This window comes from Dendropsophus ebraccatus, chromosome 11, assembly GCF_027789765.1.
Source record: "Dendropsophus ebraccatus isolate aDenEbr1 chromosome 11, aDenEbr1.pat, whole genome shotgun sequence".
Taxonomy (NCBI): Eukaryota; Metazoa; Chordata; class Amphibia; order Anura; family Hylidae; genus Dendropsophus; species Dendropsophus ebraccatus.
In genome coordinates this window covers 20,565,923-20,585,203 of record NC_091464.1, presented here as the reverse complement: position 1 = coordinate 20,585,203, position 19,281 = coordinate 20,565,923, and the positions used below count along the sequence as shown (strand labels likewise).

At 42.8% G+C, this 19,281-nt stretch overlaps 1 protein-coding gene across 2 annotated transcripts in view; it reads left to right on the top strand.

The window, feature by feature from the left end:
* Positions 1-581: 581 nt before the first annotated feature.
* PPM1J (protein phosphatase, Mg2+/Mn2+ dependent 1J) overlaps positions 582-19,281 on the top strand; it is a 40,794-nt gene continuing 22,094 nt past the window's right edge. Inside the window, exons 1-2 of one of the 2 annotated variants that reach the window (XM_069945296.1) lie at positions 582-1,188; positions 18,280-18,400. In XM_069945296.1, coding sequence (XP_069801397.1) covers positions 926-1,188; positions 18,280-18,400 — 384 coding nt within the window. In that variant the 5' untranslated portion in view covers positions 582-925. Of the gene's footprint in view, positions 1,189-18,279; positions 18,419-19,281 lie in introns of both variants that reach the window. The other variant, XM_069945295.1, reaches the window with a different exon arrangement.

Genomic DNA, 19,281 nt, shown 5'->3' with positions numbered 1-19,281 from the left:
TATATATATATATATACATACTCTGTGTATATATATATATATATATATAATATATAACTCAATTGTGCAAAAAGTCATACAAATATATGCATTTTTTTCACAATTGATATATAAATAAAATTTCTGTGAAATAGTTATGATAAATGCCGCCCTACGTGTCACAAAAATTATATATATATATATATATATATATATATATATATATATATATATATATATATATATTATAGGCAGTCCAACAAACCAACTTATATGCAAAATTGCCAGAAAGTTCCCAGTTGTTACTTTTAAGCATTACACTCTGATCTCTATATACATCCACAGCAGAGCAGATTCCATAGGGTCAGAACCACTTCCCAATGACTACAATGATTACCAACATGACAACAAAACATCCCACCATGATATGAAGAGTGTATATACAATCATCATCATCCATCAATAACAGAGGCAATCTCACTACTACTATTATTGAGCTGACATCATACAAGGAGGGCAGAGACATCTGCTGAGGAGCCATGTATAATAAGAAGAATGGTCTGTCTGCCTTTCTGTAGTAGGAAGCAGCAGAGGAGGAGGAGGGGGTGGAGGAGTCCAGCACTAGGACTGGCACAGTACACATTGCTGCAGCAGCACAGTCACCAGGAGGTCACTGAGGACCATGTCACCTGTCATTCGTGGGGCTCCTGCACAGGGCTGAGGAGAAGGAAGCAGAGCAGTGGGCAGAGCCTTGTACACACCACTGGGTGTCACCCTCAAGAGCCTGAGCATCATATCCGGGAGTCCAGTGCATGTGGTCGGTGTGCACCTGAGCCTCAGCCCCCTGTGTGCCCTTGCTAAGCCCATGCCCCAGTGAGTGGCTTCCCTTTGGGCAGTGGTGTTTGTACCTGGATGTAGCTGCAGAGAATCGGCTCCTGCTCCCGGGATGATCAGCAGAGTGAAGTCAGCTGTCACAGGGATTTGGGGAGGGTCGCTGTCCAGCAAACAAAGTGCACTGCCGGCTCCCTGTACCCCTGAGAAGGAGACCCCAAGCCCCAGCCTTCCCATTGCGAAACCCCAGCCCCCATGTCGGCCGAGTTTCCTGAAGTTATTGCCGGAGGAATTCCAGAAATCGGGCGATCACAATGCAAGGATGGTGCTGACCCTGAAGAGCCCCGAGGAGCTGCACTGGGGTACAGGCTATGCAGAGTGAGTATATATGGATTATATACAGTATATATACAGTATAATAGCTCCAGGACTATCAGCTAATACCCAGCCCTACATTATTTATCTCACTAACAGTAACTGCAGGATAGGAAGCTGCTGCCCCATGAATAATAGATGGTGTGAGAGCAACTAAGTGAGTAGCAGAGAGGTGGATGTGCTGGGGCAGGGGTAGGGAACCTTGGCTCTCCAGCTGTGGCAGAACTTCAACTCCCATCATGCCTGGACAGCCAAAGCTTTAGCTGTCCAGGCATGATGGGAGTTGTAGTTTTGCCACAGCCGAAGAGCCAAGGTTTCCTACCCCTGTCTTAGAGGGCAGACTGCACTGGTCCCAGTACTGGACAGGACTGAGGTTGTGAGCTTCAAGGGGTTCTACAACTTTTAGAATCTTTTTATTTTTATTTGATTTTTGTCTCCATATTCTGACATTTTTTTTCTATTTCCAATTGACACAGCCGTGTAATGTTTTTATTTTTTTCATAACATTTTATTTTCTTGGGTCTTTTTGGAGGAAAGAAAAAAAAAACAGCAATTCAGCTGACCAAAAACAGCTGCTGACCACAACACCTGGAGGTATTGAACAGCAGGGATCAGAGCTACCTCCGTTCCCAGCCTCTGTTGGCAGGTATCAGCTATGTAACACAACTGGTACCAGGGATAAGTGAGTAGCAGAGAGGTGTACGTCCTAGAGGGCAGACTGCAGTGGTCACAGGACTGGACAGAACTGAGGTAATGATCTTCAAGGGGTTTTTAAAACTTTTAGAGCCTGACTACTTTTTAATAGAAATTACGGTACTTTTTTTTTTTTTTTCAATTTTAAATGGACACAGCTGTGTAATTTTTTTAATAACTTTTTATTTTCTGGAGTTTTTTGGAGGCAAGAAACCAAAAACAGCTGCTGACCACAGCATCCCATGTTGTTGAACAGCAGGGATCAGAGTTGTCTCCGATCCCAGCCTCTGTTAGCAGGTATCAGCTATGTAACATAACTGGCACCTTGTAGGTATAGAGTGGGCTTGGTTTACAAGCCCAGGTAAAGGCCAATCTATCATATATGTCTGGTAGATGTCACTTTATATAGAATAAAATAAAAGACTAATGATTGAAAGATGGAAACATTCATTGGTTTCCCGCAGCAGCTGACTGGTGCTGATCTAGTCCTGTTCTCAGCTGAGAAGTGTCTGCACTATATCCAATCTACAAGGTAGTACCAGGAGAGATTTCCGCTGCAGATGGGACTGGATACAATGATATCTCCCTTTCTGCTGTGAACTGGTCTATATCTCTACAGTTATCCATCTCTGTAAGTGCAGTGTACAAGAATATAGAGAAAATAGCAAATACTTATCTATTCAGTCTCCTTCCCCCAGTTCTGAGCTGCTGCTTTCTACTAAAGACACAAAAAGCTGTGTGTGAGCTTTTCTGTCTGTCTCCCCCACCTCCTCCCTCCCTTCTGAGACAGCTGATATAAACTAGTCCCTGACTGGATTAATCTGCAACATTGTACAGTAGCTTCTTTGTAATGCTGGTAATGAGGGTTATTCGGAGATCACATTGCTAATGAACTCACTGTGATTAACCCTCCCATCATTACAAAGAAGTTACTGCACAATGTTGCAGATTAAGCCAGTCAGGGACTTGTTCACATCAGCCATCTCAGAAGGGAGGGAGGAGGAGACAGAGAAAAAAGCTCACACAGATTTTTGTGTCTTTAGCAGAAAGCAGAACTAGGAGAAGGAGACTAAATAGATAATAACACGTATGTAAGGAATTGTTAGTCTCACCATAGGCAGCAACATATCAAAAGTTATGTTTGCGTGGAATACCCCTTTAAGAGTTCTTTTCATACAATTGGAAACCCCCTTTAAATCTTTATGCATGCTCTTTTTGTATTAGAATCTGCAACTGCGGAAGTATGAACCTATGGAAAAATCCACTTTCATTTCTATAAATTGGTGTCAATAATACGGATTCTAGCTCGGGTTTGTTCCACTTTCAGTAGTGTGTGAATTGTTGTACAACCGAAGTTAAAATTGCATCATATATGCAGAAATGGCAATGTTTCCCCGACCTCCCACAGTTTTCTTTTAAGCTATACATAGATTCTGGTATGTATTCCTGAACGATTTGGCACTAGAACTAGACTTTGCAGGTGCTGTTGGATCTCTGGGGGGTTTTTTGTTACATCATAGAGACATATAAAAAGTTTTGGTCAGTGGTAGAGATGAGCGAACCGGGTTCTGGTTCGAGTCGATCCGAACCCGAACGTTCGGTATTTGATTAGCGGCGGCTGCTGAACTTGGATAAAGCTCTAAGGTTGTCTGGAAAACATGGATACAGCCAATGACTATATCCATGATTTCCACATAGCCTTAGGGCGTATTCCAAGTTCAGCAGCCACCGCTAATCAAATGCCGAACGTTTGGGTTCGGATCGACTCGAGCATGCTCCAGGTTCGCTCATCTCTAGTCGGTGGGGGTCTGGGGTCTCACTAGAATGAGTGGGCAGAAGTGCGGTGCTAAGCGCTTCTCTTCCTGCCCTCTGTGTACATGACACAAGGCCGTCCCATAGTCTGTCTTGGTCATGTGCACAGAGATGGGAAGAGAATATGTTTGGGCTATGTTCACACAACATTTTTTTCCTCTCCATTTAAAATTATGTCTGTTATTTGGCTGTCTGGCTGCCTGTTGGCTGCTGGTACATTATTCTAGGTCAGCTGGACTAATTGGTTGTGTCTTTAATTAAAAAGTCCATTGAGTTTAATAGTAAAAATGGAGAAAGGACGGTGAAAGAAGAAAAACTGTGTGTGAACAACTAAAAAATAATAATTGTCATGATCATTATTTTGACGTGCATGCAGACAACGTCCGTCATTTTACACACTGTGTGCATTGGACATCCTTCATTTCATTGACTTCAAGGCATTGCATTAAAGTCAATGAAATCATGGCAAAAACAGACGTCTTTTTAAATAAAAAAAAAGTGGACGCCTTTTCTCTTTTTTGGACGTTGTGTGAACATAGCCCTAGCATGCACATTTCTTCACTCAGTCTAGCAATCTGTCAGTCATACCCAAACAGATCAAAACTTGACATATCTCTCGGATATGTTAAAGTGGCCACGTAAGGCATTTTTAGTAGTCCTTAAAGTTAGGGCCCTATTCCACAAGCCGAGCAACAATGTAAACGAGCGCCGATCTGCTAGATTGGCGCTTGTTTACTGGGCCTATTCCACGGCCCCGATGATCGTTAAGCGAGGGCTGCAGGGACATCGTTACAGATGTCCTTGCAGCAATATATTACCTGCAGGGCTTCTCCTCCGCTCCCTCTTCCTCCCCGGGTCCCGCGTGCAGCATCAGCTCCGGAGCGGCCTGACTGAGCTGTCAGACCACTCAGCCAATCACTGGAGAAGCCCTGCAAGTAATGTATGCTGCTCTGCTTGAATCATTGGTCGCCAGCCGGACACCGCTATTCCACCGTAGCGATGCGCGGGTGGCCAACGATGATTTTAGGTTTAAACCCAAATGAATGATCAGCCGATGACACAATCATCGGCTGATCGTTCTCTCTATTCCACTGAGCGATAATCGGCCAAATCGGGCTGAATGGAGCCGATTCGGCCGATTATCGCTCCTGAGGAATAGGCCCCTTACAATGGCCTCAGGTTTTTGTGTTTCCTAATCCACCACATTCAACCTATACACACATGCGATTGGCCAAAAGATCCGACCAGCCAGTATGGACATTCCACCTGTATTACTAGACTGTGTGTGGTACTGCTCTTTACCTATCCCAGAATGAGCCGGTCTTTTAGAAACCCATTGAGGATGACTACATTTTATGTGCATGGCAGTGCTTTGGCAAATCAGAGAGTTTAAGTCTTCAGATTGATACGGCGGTGTTCACATTTCCATCAGGTTTACATTTGGGAAGTTTTGTTTAAAAGTTACGTTTGTTTTGCAAGACCCGAGCATACAGGTGGAGAGTTATCAAACATGGTGTAAAGTAAAACAGGCTCAGTTGCCCCTAGCAACCAATCAGATTCCACCTTTCATTCCTCACAGACTCTTTGGAAAATGAAAGGTGGAATCTGATTGGTTGCTAGGGGCGACTGAGCCAGTTTCACTTTACACCATGTTTGATAAATCTCCCCCACAAAATATTAAAGTGAATGTACCAATTTGCATCAGAATCTTTGTTATACATTATCTTGGCAATGCCGGCGCAGAGATTCTGCTGGCGTCGACCATTTTTCAAAACACTTCCTGGTGTTTTGATCGGTGCACGTTTATTTATGTGCACTTCGGCACGCGCTATGCACTGGAGGAGGGCCCGGCGCCCTCAGTGTAACAATATCCCCTCCCCTCGGTGAAGCGTCTCCATTGGAATCCAGTCTGGCCGTATCACTGAAGGGAGGGGATATCTTTGCACTGGGGGTGATGCGATCGCCTCCAAAGTGCACATGAATAAACTGGCACCGATCACAGGAACCAGTGAGAACCCAACATGGTAGTGTAAAAAAAAAAATTCTCATACTCATTGGTTCATTCACTTTAATGCCTGTCCTCAAAGGGACCTCTCAGGTGTTCCTATGAATGAGTAAGGGCCCTATTCCACAGGCCAATCAGGGCCCGATCAACGATGTAAATGAGCGTCGATCTGCTAGATCGGCGCTCGTTTACTGGGCCTATTCCACGGCCCGACAATCGTTTAGCGAGGGCTGCAGGGACCTCGTTACCGATGTCCTTGCAGCCCTTGCAGCATACAGTACCTGTCCAGCCGCAGGTCTTCTCCTTCTCCCGGTCCTGCGCCGCAGCAGCTTCGGAGCAGCCTGTCTGAACTGACAGACCGCTCAGCCAATCACTAGCCAATCCCGTGATTGGCTGAGCGGTCTGTCAGTTCAGACAGGCCGTTTCGAAGCTGCTGCGGCGCGGGAACGGGAGAAGGAGAAGACCTGCGGCTGGACAGGTAATGTATAGTGCCTGTGAGATCGTCGGTCGCTCGCTGCGCACCGCTTTTCCACGTAGCAATGTGCGGGTGATGACCGATGATTTTAGGTGTGAACCTAAATAAACAATCAGCCGATGACATGATCATCGGCTGATCGTTCTCTCTATTCCACGGAGCGATAATCGGCCGATTATCGCTCCGTGGAATAGGCCCTTGAGTGGCTTTTATTGAATGGTGGGTACGGCCCCGCTCTGTAGTGCCAAACTGACTCTCCAACTGAGGCTGTGACCGGCAGAAACCTAGCCTGTGCAGGCCATACAATTCCTCCTTTCTGCTTCCTACTATAGAACTCTCCTCCACATATATGAACATGAAACTGCTATAATACTGCCCCTATATACAAAAATATATACCAACTATATCACTGTCCTCTGCTGTCCGGTATGACTGCTGTGCCATGTTGTGTACGAGTTAGAAATATAAGTTCCTATTTGGGCCAATATTTCCTAACCTCCAGATATATACTGTACCTGCAGTGTAGCCAGAAAAGATGGGAACGAAGCCTAATATCTCAAAATAGCAAATGGTTTCTGCATTCCCAATAATTTCGCAGTATATCCGCATTGCTGGCACCTGCCTCACAAAACAATCTATTATCCTGCAGATTGCATCAGGAGCCAATGTATCTCTGAGACAATAGCCAAAATTCCACTGTCAGGCAGACAGTGCCCGTTTACCAGAATCTGTTAATGACTCAATTCAGTCAATGTGACCTACATAGTAGAAGAGTCACAAGAGAGAAGAGTTTAAAGGGGTTATGCAGCGCTACAAAAGCATGGCCACTTTTCCCCCTATTGTTGTCTCCAGTTCAGGTGCAGTTTGCAATTAAGCTCCATTTACTTCAATGGAACTGAGTTTCAAAACCCCACCCAACCTGGAGACAACAGTAGGGGGAAAGTGGCCATGTTTTTGTAGCGCTGGATAACCCCTTTAAGATGGCCAGGATGTGGTTGGACAGCTAAAATACTTGGAAATATAAGTCTCCAAGTTGACGTCTTTTAATAGTTTATTGAGACTGTTCTAAACTATTGGTCTAACAGATGTTTCAAAATCTAACAACTACTTAGGCCAATGATATGTCATCATGGGTTTCCACAGACTCTAATACTAATAATATTATATAATATTATATTGCATGATACAATAGTCCTCTTTATTATGTGCATGAGCTCAGTAGTCCTGGATATTCATGAGAAGCAGGAAACTCCGCCCACTGGCCAGTTGTCCATCTATGCTGTGTATAGTCAGTTAACTGTCAATCAGCAAAAGGATGCTGGTTGACCTCAGGGAGATCAACCAAAACAATGTAGTGACACCATCACTTGTCTTGACGTCAGTGTATTCTAGGACATTGCCCCCTGGGAAATCAAATATGCATATCACTGTCGATCAGCAGCTGGAGGGCGGGAGGGAGGGGTATGGTACAAAGTCCATTCTCCTGCATATAAGGAGAACGGCTAAACAGAACAATGTGACTAATACACCAATCTGTTCAGCATTTCTGTCACTAGTTTATACTGCCCTCATTTAAGGCAGCATAAACCTAGTGACGGATTCCCTTTAGGCTATCCATTGTTTTGAGTACCAAACAACTGCCATGGTTGAGCATGTTACTATGGCAACCATTGCAGTAATGGCCATTGGAACATTGTTCTAGTCCAAAGATGGCCCTTTTGGGTGCATCTTTAATTAAAAAGTCCATTGATTTTATTGCAAAGGACGGGGAAAAAAGTTTTTTGTGCGAACAACTTGAAGTAAATGTACCATCAGGTACATCACTTTGTTTTTTTTACATGAACAGACTGGCGCCGGGGTGGGGATGCGGGGAGCGCGGTCCTTTTCTTGAACTGCTGCGCCGATTCCTGCACACAGCGCTGGTCTATTCCCAAGCACCAGCCTGGCGTGAAGCACTGCGAGCGGCCTGCTGGCCCCCAGTGTTGTAAAACCCCCTTCCTCAATAACACGGCTTCTTTATTTCTAGTGGAGCCATGTCACAGAGGGGAGAGGTTTACATCACACTGGGAGCCGACGGGTCTGCCCCCAGTGCTTCATGCCAGGCTGGTGCTCGGGAATAGACCAGCACTGTGCGCAGGCACCGGGCGGCAGTTCAAGGAAAGGACCACGCTCCCCGCATCCCCACGCCAGCGCCAGTCTGTTCATGTAAAAAAGCCAAAGCAATCTACCCGCTGGAACATTAGCTTTAAAATAATAACAGCGGCCGTTATTTTATATATTATGTGAACCAACGGCCGTTGTTTCCGTAGACTTCAGTAAAAATTATTGTAGACTGAATACCATGTGTTTTTTTTACAGCATAAAATCACTTTGTAGCCTTGGTTCCCCTGATTCCAATGGTGTGTTATATGTATCATGCTTATGTGCATTAGGCCTAAGGTTTTGGTTATTAATACATAGAGGAATTAATAGCTGACTTCTGAGCTAACCAGCAGAGTCCCTCTGATTTCATCTACTGTAGTTAGGAGTCTCAGCTATAGAGGAAGAAGCTCAGCTGAATATAATTCTGGGCCTCCGAGTCTGTGATCACGAGACCAGCCAGAAAGCATTACACTAACCCACAAAGGAAGTCAGATAGATGGCGGCTGAGTTGCAGAGAAGCTACGACCTTTCAGAGTTTAGTTCATATATCGTGAAACGTTATGTAATGTAGTCTAATAGATTTGGGGCTTCAGTTCTTCAAGATTGTGGACAGTGAATTGAACTATGAGTAGCAAAATGTAGTTTCCTTGTTGGTAGGGATCAGGGGAGTAGCTAGGATTCACGGGGCCCCATAGCAAAAAATTTTAAGGCGCCCCCCTTCCCTACGCTCAACACAAAGCATTGTGCATATATATCTGCTTTACTGCTCTTGCACTGATAACCCTTGACCTCTGGCACATTGGCATTGGCAGCTGGAGAACAGAGGTTAGAGGTTATCAGTGCAGTGAAGCAGAGATCTCTGTCTTCTGCTTGTTAACCCTTTTTTTTTTTGTTGCAGCATGTAAGTAAACATTGGGTCACTTACACACTGCAGTACACAAGGGGTTAAGCAGAAGGACGCACGGTCTTATCTTCTCCCCCAGGCCCCCCTCCTGCATGGGCCCCATAGCAACTGCCTACCCTGCCTCTATGGTAGCTACGCCACTGGTAGGGATTAGCCTGGCTGTTTAGGCCGTTTCATTGCAGTTTCATTGTGGTGCATCATGTTTGTGAAGACTGCATCATGTTTGTGAAGACGCTGCAGTACCCGGACAGTGATGCCATCATACTACAGCATGTGTGAACACAGCCTAAGGAGCAGATAGACTGTAGCGAACTCTACAATGCCAGACACTGTATGAAATATTAGGGTATTTTCTGATGTAAAGGTTATTGGGGGAGATTTATCAATTTATCAAACATGGTGTAAAGTGAGACTGTCTTAGTTGCCCCTAGCAACCAATCAGATTCCACCTTTCATTCCTCACAGACTCTTTGGAAAATGAAAGGTGGAATCTGATTGGTTGCTAGGGGCAACTGAGCCAGTTTCACTTTACACCATGTGTGATAAATCTCCCCCAGTCATTGTGCCGTGGATTCTCACATGCAGTATTATGTTTATGACGATTATAAATGAAACACTTGCACAATACAATGCACAAGGTTTAGTGTCCCATTTTTTGTCCATACGCTGGCTCTGCACCCTCAGGCTATGCTCCCACACAATATTTTTGCTCAGTATTTTGGTCAGTGTTTTGCAACCGAAACCAGGAGTGGATTGGAAACACATTGTTCAAATTAAGTGGATGGACATCAATTAACGTCCAATTTTTGCCATTAAATGACGGCCATCTACTCAATTTCAACAGTGTGTGACTATAGCCTTTCTGTGTTTCCAATTCACTCCTGGTTTTAGTTGCAGAAATGCTGCGTGGGAACATGGGCCTTAGGGTGAATTCACACAGACCAGATTTGTCGCATTTTTGTCGCATTTACAGAAAAACAACTACTTTATAAAAAGAAACAACAATAAACTTATCATGACAGGATGACAGTATCTCTGCACCCTGAAAATCAACTATTATAGGCAGGTAAAGCCGTATTTAGGCCTACATGTCCACCGCAGCAGGAATGGAGGATTTGCATGGTGGTCATCCAAATCAATGGATCCATTGTAATGCATGGATCCACTGACTTCATTGGAGTGGAGGGAACTCTTGGTTATGACACATGGGAGGTCCTAAGTGGGGTCTTAGCCTGTAATCACAGGGCCTTTCTGAAGTCCATCTCACAGTGAGCACAGAAGTGATACTCGTGTTAGTCAGCGAATAAGTAATGCTGCTTTTACACGGAACGATTATCGTTTGAATTTTTGCAATAACAATCGCATTTGAGCGATAATCGGCTCGTGTAAACACAGTGAACGATCAAGCAACGAACAAGGAATCGTTCATTGTGATCTTTCAACATGTTCTCAAATCGTCGTTGGTCGTTCGCTAAAAATTCACAGATCGCCTCTGTGAATGGTTCATATGATTGCGTATTTTTTCTGTATGGCAGATTCTGATTCTATTTTGGATGATCTTTATATATGTTGTTATGTATAAAATATTTGTGAAAACATTTAATAAAAATATATTTAAAAAAAAAAAATTCGCAGATCGCTTCGTGTAAACAGTCTTTCAAAGATTCACCCTATGTGTGAGATGGGCTTAAGCGATCTTAAAAACGAGCACAATAACGACTTTTCTAACAACTTGTTTGTCTAAACGCTGATCGTTATAAAAACCAAATTGTCGCTTCAAAATAGTTAAATGATCGATTGGGCGAATTATCGCTTCATGTAAACGGACCGTTAGGGCCTCATTACACGGGGCGATTATCGTGCAAATTATTGTTATATCGTCCAAATTTAAACAATAAACATTTTGTGTAAATGCAGGCAACGATCAAACGACCAGCGAGAAATCGTTCAGCGTTCATTTGGCGCTGACACAAAAATCATTGTTAATCGTTCGCTGTAATTCTGCATTCGTTCACTAATCGTTCAGTGTTATGGTGCGTTTACACAGACAGATTTATCTGACAGAATTATGAAGCAAAAGCCAGGAATGTATTTGAAAAAAGGAGTAATCTCAGTTGTTCCTTTATAACCTGTTCTCTGTGCATAGTCTGTTCCTGGCTTTGGCTTCAAAAATCTGTCAGATGAATCTCTCTGTGTAAACGCACCATAATTCCACACTGTTCCTTCATTTGCTGGGATCAGACGGAGTAAATGATCGCAGCAACAATTGTGACTAACGACTATCATTCTGTGTAATATGGTGAACGATTTCAGGTTAACGATAAACAAATCTCATTTGCAATCGTTTATCGTTAAAAAATCTCTTTGTCTAATAGGACTTAAATGGTGGTTTTACACGGAGCGATAATTTGCACGATTAACGATTTTGAATGAACAATGTTTTTTTCTATAACGATCAGCATTTAGACGGAGCGATACATCGTACGGAAAAATCGTTTTGCGATCGCTTAAGCCTATCTCACACGTGGGTGAAATCGTTGAAAGACTGTTAACACGGAACGATCTGCGAATTTTTTGCGAACGATCAACGACGATTTGAGAACATGTTGAAAGTTTAAAATGAAACGATTTCTTGATCGTTCGCATCGTTTACACAGAATGATTATCGCTCAAATGCGATTGTTATCGCGCAAAAACGAACAATAATCGTTCCGTGTAAAAGGACCATAAGGCATGTATGCAAGTGTGAAGTAAGCATATCACAAACATAAGCCATGGCATTGTAAACGCGAAGATAAGGCAAGTGCGCAGGAATTGTGCACCCAGAGTCCACGCATACGCCTTGTCACACCATCATTACATCACTCATGGGGTAGAGCTACCAGTCTCTGCAGCCAGTCACTGCCATATCAGTTGACAGAATACATAAAAGCTGCTGTTTGTTCTGCAGGAAGTGGTGTATTCTTTCCAGTCTGACACAGTGCTCTCTGCTGCCATCTCTGTCCATGTCAGGAACTGTCCAGGGCAGTAGCAAATCCTCATAGAAAACCTCTCCTGCTCTGGACAGTTCCTGACATGGACAGAGGTGGCAGCAGAGAGAACTGTGTCAGACTGGAAAGAAAACAACATTTCTTGCAGGACATACAGCAGCTGATAAGTATGGGAAGACTTGAGATTTTTAAATAGAAGTAAATAACAAATCTATATAACTTTCTGACAACAGTTAATTTGAAAGAATAAGATTTTTGCTGGCGTACCCCTTTAAGAAAGAGTTCCAGTGGCTAAAAATCTGGGTGAACATGCCCTTAAAGAAGCATGCAACCATTGTATTCATAGTATTGATCGCTACGTAGTGGAAAAAGATGAGCTCTTTGGTATAATGAATAAATGTATGAAGAGTACATTTCACTATCTGCTGTCTGTAATGAGTGACTGGTCTGCCACACAGCACCTTTCTGCCTAGATACAGCAGTTATCATTGACCGCGGCATCTAGGTGGTTAAACCACTCCGATTCCTGCTGATGATGATGACAGCTATCAACTACTTACAGAAGCTGGCCCTGCTCTTGAGCCCACTCCATTCTTCCCTATATACTTACACAGAACATGTATAGCATAGTCCCCCGTCCCCGATTCTGAAGCTCTGAAATATTTATACTGATATTACAAGTTTGGCGACTTCTCGTCCCCATAGACCTGTATTTCCAGCTGGTGTTCTATAATGTGCGGACACGTCTCGCTTGTGTCACATTCATGGAAAGTGTGTTTGACTTGCGGCTTCTAGTCAGGCTTCAGCGGTCAAAGTCTCTGAAGCACAAAACCAAAAGCTTTGTCTATGTATGTATGTCTGTATAGTGTAGTACTATGTATGTAGCATTGTATGCTAGACTAAGCAGAACTACTAGTGCAAAAAAATGGCATAGTAAGAAAACACAGGTAACGTTTCATATTATTAAAGTGGAAATCCCACAAACACTAAAATCAGCGGGGGGGGGGGGGGGGGGAATTATAAACAAGTAGACTCACCCATCCCCGTGCCTCCATTGCACTGCTCTCCACTTCCATTCACAGTAGCTGACTGTCATCTTCTGCCGGAAACTAGGTACCCTCTCAGCCAGTCAGTGACTGGCATGATCACTGTGCCAGCTATTTAACCATTTAGATGACACTGCATCATCGGGGGTGCAGTGGTCCTGATTGGGGAGTCGATCACCTGTCAGTGCAGCCTGAGCCCTTCCAGGGCTGCCTGAGGGTACTATTACACGGAACGATAATGGGCCAAATCATCCCGATTCGGCCGATTATCGTTCCATGTAATAAATACAACGATCAGCCGATGACGACGATCATTGACTGATCGTTAATATACTGTAGGTTTGAACTGCACATCGCTACGTGAACGTTGGCTGAGCGGCCTGTCAGCTAAGACAGGCCGCTCTGAAGCTGGAGCGCGCGGGACCCAGGGATAAGAAGACCGCAAGAGGAGCCCTGCAGCCTGGATAGGTAATGTATATCGTCAGTTATTACACGTAGCGATGCGTGGTCGGCGCCCAACAATTATAGGTTCAAACCTATATCAACGATCAGCCAATGATCGCTGTCATCGGCTGATCGTTGTATTTATTACACGGATCGATAATCGGCCGAATCGGGTAAAACAAGGGTGGCAAGGACATGGATAGCCCTTGTTAAACGATAATCGGGCTGTGTAATAGGCAGATTGGCGCTCATTCACAGTTATTATCGGGCCTTTATCGGCCCGTGCAATAGTACCCTGACTGTGAGATTTTTTCAGCTTGTCTTCAGCAGACTGAAGCAATTAAAGGACAACTACAGCACAAAAAAGCTCCCCCCCCAAAGATATCTTTCATACTTACCCTCACTGCAGGAAATACCACCAGTTCCCAGGACCCTCCCACATCCTCTCTTCTGTTCTTCTCCTCATCCTGATTTGGTTGTTTAAAATTCCCACTGCTCCATTTATTGGATCAGATGTCTTAGCTTGCTTAGCCAATCTGAGCTTAGCAAGCTATGAGTCATTAGGCGACATAGCAGAGGGGGGCTAGCCTAGCTTATGGGCAGGAGTAAGACCAGCCTCCCTCTGTGAAAGACGTCATCAGCACAAGATGGTGCTGGCTGAGGAACTTGTGGTTGACAGCGATCAGGTAAGTAAGACTACAGAAATGTGAGACTTTTTTTTATTTTTTATTAATAAACCCATCCCATTGTAAACATTTAAATCACCCCCATTTCCTATTTTTTAAGTAAAAATAAATAAACAAAAAATGATTAAAGGCATCAAAGTAAAATTGTCGATTCTGGTCACAGGAAATCTCAAAAAATTACCAAAAAGTCACTGAAAAAATGAGCCCTCACACAGCCCTACAGACCCAAAGATAAAAGGTATAAGAGTCAGAATAGGGCAATTTCAAACAGATTTATTTATTTATTTATTTTTTAGCTTGAATTTTTTTTAAGGTAATAAAACAGAAATTAAATAAGTTGCCTATTGTTGTAATCGTACTGACTTGTGTGTGGCCTCCACGTGCCTGTATGACCTCCCTACAATGCCTGGGCATGCTCCTGATGAGGTGGCGGATAGTCTCCTGAGGGATCTCCTCCCAGACCGGGACTAAAGCGTTGATGTACCATCCTGGATGAGCTGCACTACCTGAGCCACTTGTGTGGGTTGCTGCTGCAGATCCTGTATGTGTGAACGCACCCTTATTGAGTGTGTCTTGCTAATTGCTAATAATTTCTACCTGTTGTCTATTCCATTTGCATAAAAACACGTGAAATTGATTGTCAATCAGTGTCGCTTCCTATGTGGACAGTTTGATTTCACAGAAGCGTATATTGTGTTGTTTAAGTGTTCCCTTTATTTTTGAGCAGTGTATATCACATAGTATATGTATGGTTATTGGGAGATTAATGAGGTCGGCCTGTAGTCTTCTGTTACTGTTAGTGACATCTACAGTGGTTTTCCTTTGTGTGCAGTTACCACGGCTATTTCCTGTTTTCTAGTTGTTTTGACTTTTGCTTATTCTTACATAGTATATATTCAATTGTTTGTGTTTTTAAAGATTTGAGAGAGTTACTGTAAAGGGTTTGTTCATGTCTGACTTCTGTTTTTTTTAAGGACTCTGAATGAACAGAGATGAAAAGCATAACTACCTAATATACCGGTCACCTGATATGTGCTGTATGCTTATACACTGCAGTATTTAGCTGTAATATTTTTTTGACGCAGGGCCAAATAATATCATACAAGCCTGTAGTAGAGTTGGCAAATTTAGTTACATATCTGTTATTGGAGAAGACATACAATACAGTAGGATAGATATATGTTAATCCTAGGCATGTATAAATTCAGTTATTGTAGATTTATTTACCACATCTGCTGGAAGTTTCCTCCAAGCATCTACTACTCTTTCAGTTAAGTAATATTTTCTCCTGTTGCTTCTGATCTTTCCCCCAGCTAACCTCTCTCTGTGTCCTCTTGTTTTAGTTTTCACCTTCTTATTAAAAACGTTTCCCTCCTGAACCTTATTTAGCCCTTTATCATATTGAAAGGTTTCAATTGTGTCCCCTTTTTTGTTTTTATCCTCCAGACTATACAGATTTAAGTCCTTAACCCCTAGACGACCTAGGACGTACCGGTACCCCTGTAAGTCTGTGCCTAGACGACCCTGGGCGTACTGGTATGTCCTGAGCTATGAAGCGGGCTCCGCAGCGGAGCGCGCTTTATAGCAGGCGGGGGCCGACTGCAGTGAGCAGCTCGGCCCTCACCGTTAATGACACGCTGCAGCGATCGCGCTGCAGCGTGTCATTAACCCCTTAAACATCCCCTGTCACTTACCGATCGGGACCGTCTGAGGTCTCTTACCTGCCTCTGTGCGGTCCGATTGGCGCTCTGCTCACTTAGCCTGCACAGGCAGGCTCAATGAGCAGGTCTCCTATCACACTGATCAATGCTATGTCTATAGCATAGCAATGATCAGTGTAGTAAATGAAAGTAATGAATGTAAAATTCCCCAAAGGGACTTAAAATGTGTAAAAAAAAAAAAAAAAAAGTTAAAATCACTATTACACTACCCCAAAGCCCCTCCCCCAATAAAAGCTGAAATCCTATTATATAAATAAAACATATAAAAATAAATAAATAAACATATCATATTCCGTAGCGTGCGTAATTGTCCGATCTATTAAAATATAGCAAGCGTCATTGCGAACGGTGAACGGCGTAGATGAAAAGAGGGAAAAAAGTGTGTGGATTACCGATTTTATGTTACATTATATAGAAAAAAAATTAATAAAGTGATCAAAACGTCCGATCTTCACAAATATGGTATTAATAAAAACTAGAGATCATGGCGGAAAAAATGACACCACATACAGCCCCGTAGGTAAAAAATTTAAACCGTTATGAGTCACAATAGGCCCATTTTATTAATATTTAATTGCCGAAAAAAAGTATTTCATTAAAAAAAATATATAACATTAGAGAATCTGTGTAACCTGCATATGGTTGTGTTCAGACTGACCTATAGAATAATAGTGTCATGTCGCTGTTACCATATAGTGCATTACGTAGACACAGGAACCCCCCACACGTTACCATACTGCATTCTTTTTTACGATTTCACCAATTTATATCTTCATAAATAATATATTTGGAATTCCATCATACATGTTATGGTAAAATGAATGACGCCATTACACAGTACAACTATTCCTGTAAAAAACAAGCACTTACATGGCCCTGTAGATAGAAAAATGAAAGTGCTAGAGCTCTTAGAAAAGGAGGAGGGAACAACGAAAGCGCAAAGATTAAATTTTGTGTGGTCCACTGGGTCATTTTGGGCCTGGTCCTCAAAGGGTTAAAGTATATCTCCATGATCAGTTTTTAATTTGGCACTGCAATGTTTTTATGTGCTCAAAAACATATTCCGGCTGTGAACTTAAAACTGATGCATATTAGAATAATGACAGAAATTACTGCCGGTATCAGGACAGACTTTAAGGGGCTACCCAGGATTAGAAAAAGCACAGCTAATTTATTGCAAAAACAGCACCACCCCTGTCCTCAGGTTGTGTATGGTATTACAATTTCATTCACTTCAATGGAATTAAGCTGCAAAACCCACACCCAAACTTCTTCTTCAAGGCTTTACTTCCTGGATAAAATGGTGATGTCACTTCCTGGATAACATGGTGATGTCACAACCCGACTCCCAGAGCTGTGCGGGCTGTGGCTGCTGGAGAGGATGATGGCAGAGGGATGCTCAGTGTCCCTCCGTGTCCCCCTCCCATCATCCTCTCCAGCAGCCACAGCCTGCACAGCTTTGGGAGACGGGTTGTGACATCACCATGTTATCCAGGAAGTGACATCACCATTTTATCCAGAAAGTGAAGCCTTGATGCAGAAAAGTGCAGGGAAAAAGCACTTTATGTGCACGTCCCGTAATAAGTGTATATTGGTGATTTGTATAACTTTTCGGGGGCAATACAATACTATAATAAAAATTTGCACTGGACTTCTCCTTTAAGTCTTCCTTGATGGATTTAATTTGTAGCCAGCCATTGTTTTAGAGTGATATTGATGGAATGGACAGCATCCAAAGGTGGCTTTTGCATGTGGTGGATAGAAGAACCCGGCACTCACCAGATATTCTGCCCATGTTGTTTAAGAGTAAAACATAGTAGTTGCCAGCAGAAAGGGAGCCTTTTGTGATTTGGGCTGCATAAATTTCCTGACAAACTAGTTTGAAAAGGTTTTTTTTAATGAATAATAATAATAATAATAATAATAATAATAATAACAACAACAACATTAATAGTAGTAATAGAGCATATGGCTATCATAGAAGCCTCCATGAACCAGAGCAGAGAATATTTTGTGTAAGATTATAGCCTGAGCCCAGTATGTTGAGATTTCTATATGGTGCACCATTGGTATACAGTGCAGTATTTTTGCAATGTATAAAACAACATAAAAGGGATAAGAATCCCTTCATTATTAGGAGAACCGTTATTGACTATTGTCCGTCTTTTTACTGCAGAGTGGTCAATGCTGGGAAAAGTCAGCACAATGAAGACCATGCGTGTTGTGAATTTGTGGCTACTGAAGACAAGGAACAAAAACAGGACAGCTTACCCAGTGACCTGAATCTGAACACACAGGTACAAACTGTTTCCAAAGTAAGTAATTGTTTAACTATGTGCTGTTCCAGAATGGTAAATTTACTTCGGATAAAATAGGCTTCATGCCAGCCGCTCCAATTTTATATGTTTTCTCTGTGGCCAGGTTAAAATGTTATTCAGTAAAAAGGCAAAAAAAAATAACACTATGACAGGGTCCATCAGTGCTAGAGATGAGCGCAGCTCAAGCATGTGATAACCGATGGCTGAAGGAGTTGGAGGTAGCCCTAAGGCCTCCCTCACATGTTCAGTAGTTTTTCAGGACCTCTTATTTTGTCCATGATCCACAAAAACATTTGTCGGTAGTGCATCCATAACCCGTATTTTTTTTTGCAGATCCGCAAAACAATGCAAAGGTTGCAATAGTTAAATTAAAGTAACCCATCATTTTTGCGGAAGTTGCAGATGCTTCTTCCGTAGAAAAAAAAATTACAGATCTGCAAAAATTACACACACTCCCATACACTTCTATGAGACAATCCGTGCTGCAATTACTGTCCGTACTAGAGCTTGTCAGTAATTTTTGCGCCTGTAATTTTTAATTAGGGATCTGTAAAACTACGGACAGTGTGAACAGCCCATTTGAAATCAATTAGCCATACATTTGTCCGATTACAGCCAAACTTACGGAACATAAGGCTCCTGGAACATCATGGATACAGCCATAGGCCATGTTCACACTCGGCCGTTACTTGATACTCAAAATAATAGCAGTTTTTTCCGGCATTTAGTGATTTCCGTTGAAGTCTATGGAAACAACGGCCATCAGTTCACACAATGGATGGAATAACGGCCGCTGTTCTCAGTGGCTATCACATTAATGTTCACGTCATTAATTCCAGGATGTTATTTAGTGAACAGCG